Source organism: Squalius cephalus (assembly GCF_949319135.1).
Source record: "Squalius cephalus genome assembly, chromosome: 24".
NCBI classification, from domain to species: Eukaryota; Metazoa; Chordata; class Actinopteri; order Cypriniformes; family Leuciscidae; genus Squalius; species Squalius cephalus.
The window spans coordinates 8324378-8332775 of NC_137145.1; the positions used below are offsets into that span (position 1 = coordinate 8324378).

General features: G+C 37.0%; 1 protein-coding gene across 1 annotated transcript; it reads right to left on the reverse strand.

Annotated features, from left to right (window-relative positions):
* Nucleotides 1–3411: 3411 nt before the first annotated feature.
* On the reverse strand, nucleotides 3412–6857 carry LOC307152782 (collagenase 3-like). Its single transcript, XM_079861709.1, has 10 exons — nucleotides 6715–6857; nucleotides 6382–6620; nucleotides 6158–6306; nucleotides 5188–5316; nucleotides 4879–5040; nucleotides 4666–4795; nucleotides 4451–4578; nucleotides 4188–4347; nucleotides 3980–4083; nucleotides 3412–3899 (listed from the first exon to the last, which is right to left on the reverse strand). Exons 1-10 carry the CDS (start codon nucleotides 6817–6819, stop codon nucleotides 3799–3801), a joined length of 1407 nt encoding a protein of 468 aa, XP_079717835.1. The 5' UTR covers nucleotides 6820–6857; the 3' UTR covers nucleotides 3412–3798.
* Between the last annotated feature and the right edge of the window lie 1541 nt (nucleotides 6858–8398).

The window sequence follows — 8398 nt, forward strand, 5'->3', positions numbered from 1 at the left end:
CTCTCAAATATATATTTTTTGCTATCAGTGTGAAAACATTTTCTCTCTAAAAAAAAGTGTTTCTCTCAAAACGCTTTTCTTTGCTCTCGATGCAATTTCTTGCTCTCGTGTCAGGATTCTGCTTTGACTGTGAGAATTGTGTCATGGGCGGGGCAACGATCCTATTGGCCAGTCGGGTGAGCATCGTCTTGTCTTGGGAGTCGAACTGAATCATTATACCACTGTTCGGTTCACCGGCAATGCATAGATGCCGCCTCTGCCTTAGTAGTTGAGCACGGACACTCCAATGTTTGGGTAAGATGATTCATGGTGATCTTAGATCACGGACGTATTGCCTGCGATAATTAATGCGATATTGCTCAGCTTGTCAGTGAACTACGACTCTGTGTTAATGCCGCTTCATCTGAAAGCAGGAGATGGCGATTTACTACTAATCAAGGAACCGGCTTTACTGACGAGATGCGCATAACAATGTCATCCGATATATCGCCCAGGCCCAGCCCTAGTTCATCATATACAACCTCCTGTACAGTTTTACTCGGACTCAGAATAAACAATTTTGTTTTAAGGTCAATATGATACATTTCCTGTTTGAACCTATAACTTAACTATAACCTAAAATGATTTTTATTCATGTGTTTAGCATCTGTATCTCAGATGCTATTGAGCACTATTGTTGTGCCTGAACGGTTCATTGAACGATAGTTCATGAACTCGTTAATATTTTGGGTGAACGTGAACTGAAAGTAGCATACTGTATTACTGCCTGATGAACGTTATTGTAAGCTCGTTCATTCTGGTGTCTGTGAACGTCACGCTCTCTCAGTTTAACTTCGTTCAACAGAGTGCCAGATTTCTATAGAGCTTTCCAGGCGAAACCCCGGCATAACGGTCCTTGCTCGGTTCCGGTGTTGTGCCGAATTTTGACTCCTGCCAAATTATTACCCCCCTCGTTGAAGTCAGTACCTGATTGCCTAATCCTAACCCCACCCCTAATCCTAACCCCTCCCCCACAACTAATCCTAAACCTACCAATACTAGGGGGGTAATAATTTGGCAGGAGTCAAAATTCGGCACGACACCGGGCGACGGGTTCCGCCAAGAGTCAGAGTGAGTGCAACAGCGAGTGTGTGTGTGTGTGTGTGTGTGTGCGCGAGTGAGCGAGCGACAGTGAGTGTGTGTGTGTGTGTGTGTGTGTGTGCGTGCGTGCGTGCGAGAGCAATTGTGTGTGTGCGAGTGAGCGATTGTGTGTGCGCGAGTGAGTGAGCGAGCTACAGTGTGTGTGAGTGTGTGTGAGCGAGTGAGTGAGCGAGCTACAGTGTGTGTGTGTGTGTGTGCGCGCGCGCGCGAGTGAGTGAGCGAGCGAGCACAGTGAGTGTCTGTGTGTAATTTGAGTGAGTGCGTGTGTGTGCGTGAGACGGCTCGCGGTGACTGGTCGGAAAGCAACGTGTAGTCTGACATATTTCTTGTCCATCCACGACATGACAAGATTTTTAGGAGTCAAAATCGTGTAATCTGACACCGTGACTATCGTAACAGACACAAAATTCTTGTAATCTGAACCAGGCGTATGATCACCATGAATCATCTTACCCAAACATTGGAGTGTCCGTGCTCAACTAGCAGAGGCGGCATCTATGCCGGTGAACCGAACAATGGTATAATGATTCAGTTCGACTCCCAAGACAAGACGATGCTCACCCGACTGGCCAATAGGATCGTTGCCCCGCCCATGACACAATTCTCACAGTCAATGCAGAATCCTGACACGAGAGCAAGAAACTGCATCGAGAGCAAAGAAAAGCGTTTTGAGAGAAACACTTTTTTTTTTAGAGAAAATGTTTTCACACTGATAGCAAAAAATATATATATATGAGAGTTTTTTTCAAAGTATTTTGAGAGAGATTTTTTTTTCTCAGAAATAATTTAAAAAAATTAAAATTTATATATTTTTTTGTTCTGAGAAAATACTTCCTCTCAAAACTTTTTTTAGTCTCAAATATTATTATTTTTTGCTACTGGTATGAACACTTTTTCTCTCAAATATTTTTTTTTCTCTCATAAAATGCTTTTTTGCTATCAGTGTGATAACTTTTTCTCTGAAACTTTTTTTTCTCTCTCAGATCATTTATTTTCTTGCATGTAATAAAGACACAATTCTCTCTCCATATAGCTCAAGGTTGCTTTACATACAGAGTTGTGTTGTGCATCGAGGGATTTGATCAGTAATGCTCACTTCATGTTATCGATAAAAAATGTATCTGCCTCAAGTGAGCACATCAATTTTTTTTATGCGCATTTTTAGAATGTATGCACGTCTTGGCGTTTCCATCCAGAGTTTTTATGCAATATCCCAAAATGTCATGTAGAGTGTCAGCCAAGACATCTCACAGCCTTTAATGATCAGGTGAATGAATACATTTGACCAAATTCATCTCAAGAGTCGTGTCCTGCTGTGTAGAGTATTTCTGTCCCACACACTTTGATGTTATTAATATGCAAATATTTACTAGTCTATATTTACTATATATATATATATATATATATATATATATATATATATATATATAGTGAATGCAGGTAAAGTGAATGCATGATAAAGTGGGCTGCTTTTTGTTAAACATGTCATTTAGATACCTAGATGTTTTTTTTTTCTTTATTACTTTTCTTAACTTAAAGGTCCAGCTATAATATTTAAATTTGAATACAGTTCATATAATGTGTTATTTGCAAGGTATACCAATCATGCACTCCAAACAAATTTCTTTTCAAAGTGGGCAGAGCTTGTGGCCTGTAAACGTTTCATTTAATAAGCATTACATTTTTATAGACTATGACAGGACAGAAGCGATGGTCTTTTTTTTTTTTTCTAGGCTTTGATTGAAGTTTTACATAACCACTGGAATTCCCTTCAGGGCACATGCAGTGCCTATACGAGTTTTCTAAATCCTGACATGAATGACGAATGAAAGACGCAAATGCAAAAACACAATCCTGAGGCTGTTTAACAGAGGTATCCAAAACACCCTTACTTATGCCCTAAACCACAGGAAGTTTGTCCCTATATGTCCCAGTGATCCTTTAACAGAAATTTTACTTGTTTTTATTGAACTACAAACACATAGCGATGACGAGACTAATCTATCCCTCATAGCTCTATACTCAGAAACGCCTAATAATATATCAACTTCAACAAGCATCAACATGCCTTGACAAAAAGTATGACCTTTTAGAGTTAAGATGGTTTGATATTCAAGATTTTACAAAGCCGATCACTGATATTGGATTTACAATCTGAGTCTGCTCAGTAAGTCGTCTCTGAGTCTCTTTAACATTAAATTCAAAAGTATTTAACCTGGAAAAACAATTATTGCTTCCAATCTGAACATGCTCACATACTCTTCTTGAGTTGAATTAGGCACTTTAGTTTATTTGAAAATAACATTAAACAGATTCTGTAAATATACATTCTTTTAAAATGAGTTAACAGCTATTAGAGTCCAATAGCAAATTTGAAGAAACAGACAGATTCAATGAACAATGGATTATGCACATGCATTTCTTTTTTAAAAAAAGTGGTATACAACATTAAAAAAATCTATGACCAATAAGTTATGACAACTACATTGCTTTAACTAATAAAAATAAGTACAAGATTCAACTAACTTTTTAAGTCAGTTTAATGTGATTTAACTTGAAATGACCAAGTTGATTGTACTTAAAAATTTAAAGCAGCAACTTTTTTTACAGTGTAGTTTTAAAATAAACTGCTGCGTTCCATTTTTTATTAAATCCTGACTAACAGGACAGGAAGTAATTGCTCCTCTGCACACGGAGAAGCCTCTTACTGTTGGATGTGAACATATACATCTTTGTCCCGCTGTAGAGATAAATGTAACCTGGAAGAAAAAATCATTATCTTTATGAGGTCTAATCATTGTGCTTTAATGCTTGTAGAAAATTGGTTAAAAACACTTACTTTTGGACAGGTGGGCTGCTGTAACCTCTCCGGTCATCCCTGGAAATCCATCTGCCAGTCGTTTGGGATACCCTGTGTCCATCTTCTTCGTCCTCTCATCATAGCTACCCCAAAAAAGAGAAATGTAATATTCCAACAGTTTCTTTCCAATAGTTTTTTTCAGAGCAAAATCCAAGGGTTTTTGTTTATGCTTTGGCTCTTGACCAACCTGTAGTACATCTTGTCAACGAAGAGAAGTGTTTTTCCTGAGTTTTTGTCGTGGACGGCAGCATTAACTTTTCTTACGGATAATGGCAGACCAAAGCGGCTGAGAAGCTTGGGATAGCCCGGCTCAACGTTGTTTCCATTAAAAGCCCAGACTTGTCTACCTGTAAACAAAGACCAGCTATGCTAAGAGGTTTTCTGAGCATGGATACAGAGATTTTAAGTGTGATTGTGGTTTAAGCATTCCCAGATTGTTTGGGAAAATACCTTTGAAAAAGATAACTTTTCCTTGCACTGGATTTTCGTAAGCAGCATCTATATTGTCCGGAGAGTTGGGCCAGAAACTCTTGATCAGTTGCGCCACACCTCTGCTTCGAGAACTACGCCAGAAAAAGCTGTAGGAAGACACATGAAGTCATTTCATTTAAACATTTTAGGTCTATATAAAAATCCACAATTTTTTATTTGTTTTTGTGCATTACCTGTCCTTGAAGAACACTGTTTCTCCCCTAATAGTTGTAACAGCATCAAAGATCAGGTTAGGGTCACAAGCATTAGGAGCCGTTGGTAATTTTGGATCAGGTTGAATGGGGGTTCTGTCTCTGTTTGGGCCTGAAGGAAATACCACATAGTAAACAAACGACTGAATATGTTTGACACAAACATTATAGATGTACTCTTGAAGATCTTATTACCATAGAGCGACTGAATCCCTCTGATGTCATCAGAGGGCAGAGAGAAACGACCCGGATCCCTGAAGCTGTATGTGGGAAACATCAGAGCGCCAGGAACGTTGGAATGTCCAAGACCCAGAGAGTGACCAAATTCATGGGCAGCAACCAAGAACAGGACATAACCTGCAGAGAATTTAAGTAGAACAGATTAGGTACAAGTTAAAAACACATTTAAACAAATCTAAGGGGTGCCAAGGTAATGAAGTCATTGCACTTTTTCAATCACTAAAATCAAAGAAAAAAAAAAATCTAAAAACTAGCAAAACTTACCTCTTGATGAGCGGAAGCTGAAAAACTCATCATCATCGAAATGTGCATCTCCACCAAGTCCAGGTGAGGGAGCGAAAGCATGAGCCAAAATGCCTTGTGGTCCATCAAATGGGAAAGCATCGCCATGATCTGTTGGAAAGATGTTTTTTAATGTTTAATAAAGAATTTAGGTCTTCTTTTTTAATACTTTATTTTTTTTAATAAAAAATGCTTATAAATCAAAGAACCTGGGCTTCAGATGAGACATACTTCAAAGAAATATTGATGCGATTAATAATCCTGCTGATGCATCTGTCTTCATATATGGCTGTTAAATCATGAATTTTAAGCTATTTAACCATTTGAAATGCCAAATTCAAGTGAATTGGGATTCTTCAGTTTGGTGTACAGTATTTAAAACAGACATATATTCAATAAATGATTTTACAAGTGCAATTTAATGGCGCCATTGGTTGGCACAATGTCGCACTTCACATGCAGTACCCGTTTTTTAGTTCCGCCTTTACGTTATCCAAGTGGTGCTCAATACAGAGCTAACTGACATCCAGCAACCTCTCTCGGTGTAATAGGTGGAACTTGACCTAATTTAGGTTTAGGGATAGGGTTATAGGTAGGGTTAGGGTGTGACGTGACCTTCAAACTCCACCCATTACATCCAGAGAGGGGTTGGACGTCAAGTTCCACCCATTGGCTTTACAGTGAGCAGCCTCTACACACACTCCATCAAAGTCAAGGCAAGTAATTTCTCTTGGCAGCAATGTTTTCAGTCACGCAAGTACTAACAGCTCTTATCTCTTTGAATGGGGAAACATCAAATTCTCCAAAGCTGTTCGCCAAGCAAACTTACGATTAATTGGACTAATTGGCCTGCACTAAATATCATCAATTAAAATTACTTACACTGAAGATAGATAGATGATAGATGGATAGATGGATGGACATAAAAGTACAAAGAAGGAGTAAAACTTACATTTTGTTCCAAAGGAGATCATGATGTCAGCTGTGCCTCTGTAGATACGGGTGAATCTCAGAGGAGTGACGTCTGCCCACACTTGCAGGGCTCTTTTGATGGAATCATCCACCTCTGCTTCTGACATGTCAGGGGTGTAGTTCACAATCCTGAGGAAAAGGACCACAGTCGGTTTCTGCTTCTCTTTTTTTCTGTGACACCAAGAGAACTGATATTATACACACCTGTATGTGAGCTTGTTGGTCTGCCATTTGGGTCTGCCTCCAAACGTGGAGAACGCAGCAACATCTGGAACTCCACAGCGGGGCTTCTTCATCACCTCCAGTGTTTCTTGGTCCAGCGTTCCAGTGACCTTAAGCCTAAAAAACTTCTGCATCTCTTTCATCTTCTCAGTCAGTGGACTGGCACTTCGTTGGAAGACAGTTTTTACATCTGTTAGATTGTAAAAACTCTTCAGGTAATGCTAAAGAGAAAAAAACATGGAATTATAGGAGGAATTGTAATGTAAGAGTAATGACCAACAAAATGATTAGTCGTATATGAAAAAAAAATCATACCTCTGCAGTGGTTTCATCTTTGTCAGCCGGCTCTGTAATCGGTCCTGCGTGAATAACAAGCACAAGGCTTGCAAGAAAACCCAGCTGGCGGTGAATCCTCCTCATGTTGTGAGTTGCTTCTTACGATCTTGAGCTTCTCTTCTGAGTGGAAGCGTCTGATGGAGGCTTATATACTCTTAAAGCTGTGAGGTGTTGAGCAATGGGGGAAATTATCAGCCACAAACTTCTGTGACTGTGAGTAACTCATTAACTGACAGACTGACAATAATTGCAAGATTTTAAGCTTATTTTAATCTTTAACCTCTTTCTTCTTGAGAATTATAAAATTATAATTTATTATAAACACAAGGGCAATACAATGCTTTTAAAGTAATAAACTCGAAGATTTCCTGGAAGAACTTTCCTGTTAAAAAATATTGTTATGATGTTAGAAGCATTATGTTATTATTCTATTATTTTGTTTTACATTTACATACACTTTTTTATGTCCAAAAAAAAATTCTAATAAATGAAATGTTATAAAATGTAATGGTTCACGGAGGGAATACTGGGAATGACCATTCATATTTTTAAGTCACAAAAATGTATAAAGTATATACATTGCCTTGATAAATTATATATAATATATAATAAATTAACAATATAATATAATAATATAGACTTTTTTTAGAATATTCAAAAGTAAAAGTATATGTAGTTTTAGTTTTTTTGTTTTACTATATCTTCAATTAATTTTCAGATAACCAAATAAATGTTTTAATAAATAAATAAATATTTTAACATAAAGTATACATATTGCCTTTGTTAAATACTCAAATTATAATTTCACAATAATTTCACAATAAATTGTAATGTAATTCATGATTACATATGAATGTGTATATATACTTTATAATTTTATATATATACTCACCGGCCATTTTATTAGGTACACCTAATTTAAAAAAATAGAAACATTTTTATTCAACAAGGATGCATTAAATTGATTCAAGTGACACTAAAGATATTTATAATGTTACAAAACATTTCTGTTTCAAATAAATGCTGTTCTTCTGAACTTACTATTCATCAAAGAATATATATATATATATATATATATATATATATATATATATATATATATATATATGCAAAATTTTATTGGTAAGTCTGATGACTTAAATACTGATGATTCGCAATAAAAACTCAAATGCAGAAGTGAAACATGCAGTTAATATTTATTCTCATTCCACTTAAATAATGCAACCTTTGTTCCTTTATGAGAATGACAACAGCAAGAAATCTACAGACATACAAGGACGTGTCAGACATGGTGTAAGAGGAAGTCCCTCATTCATCCTCCTCTTTGGTTTTGATTCACTGCTGTGACCTCAGTCATCCAATAATAGCTGCCAGGGTAATAATAGCTCCATTGTGTTTGTGTGTGCGTGCAGTTTTAGTGCTTATGGAGGATTGAAAAGCAGACACACATCAAAAAAAAAAAAAAACTAAAACACATTGTTATTTTTAGCATTAGGGTTTTGGGTAAAGTGTTGGTCTGTACTAAATGTAATTTGTACAATTTTAGTCAAAGTGAAATCCCCAGTTTATTAAGCAAGGCTGCATGTACAGTATGTCTATAATGCATCTTTGTGTGAGGTGTGCTTAAGGTGTTATTGAAGATATACACGTAAAGGAACCAAAC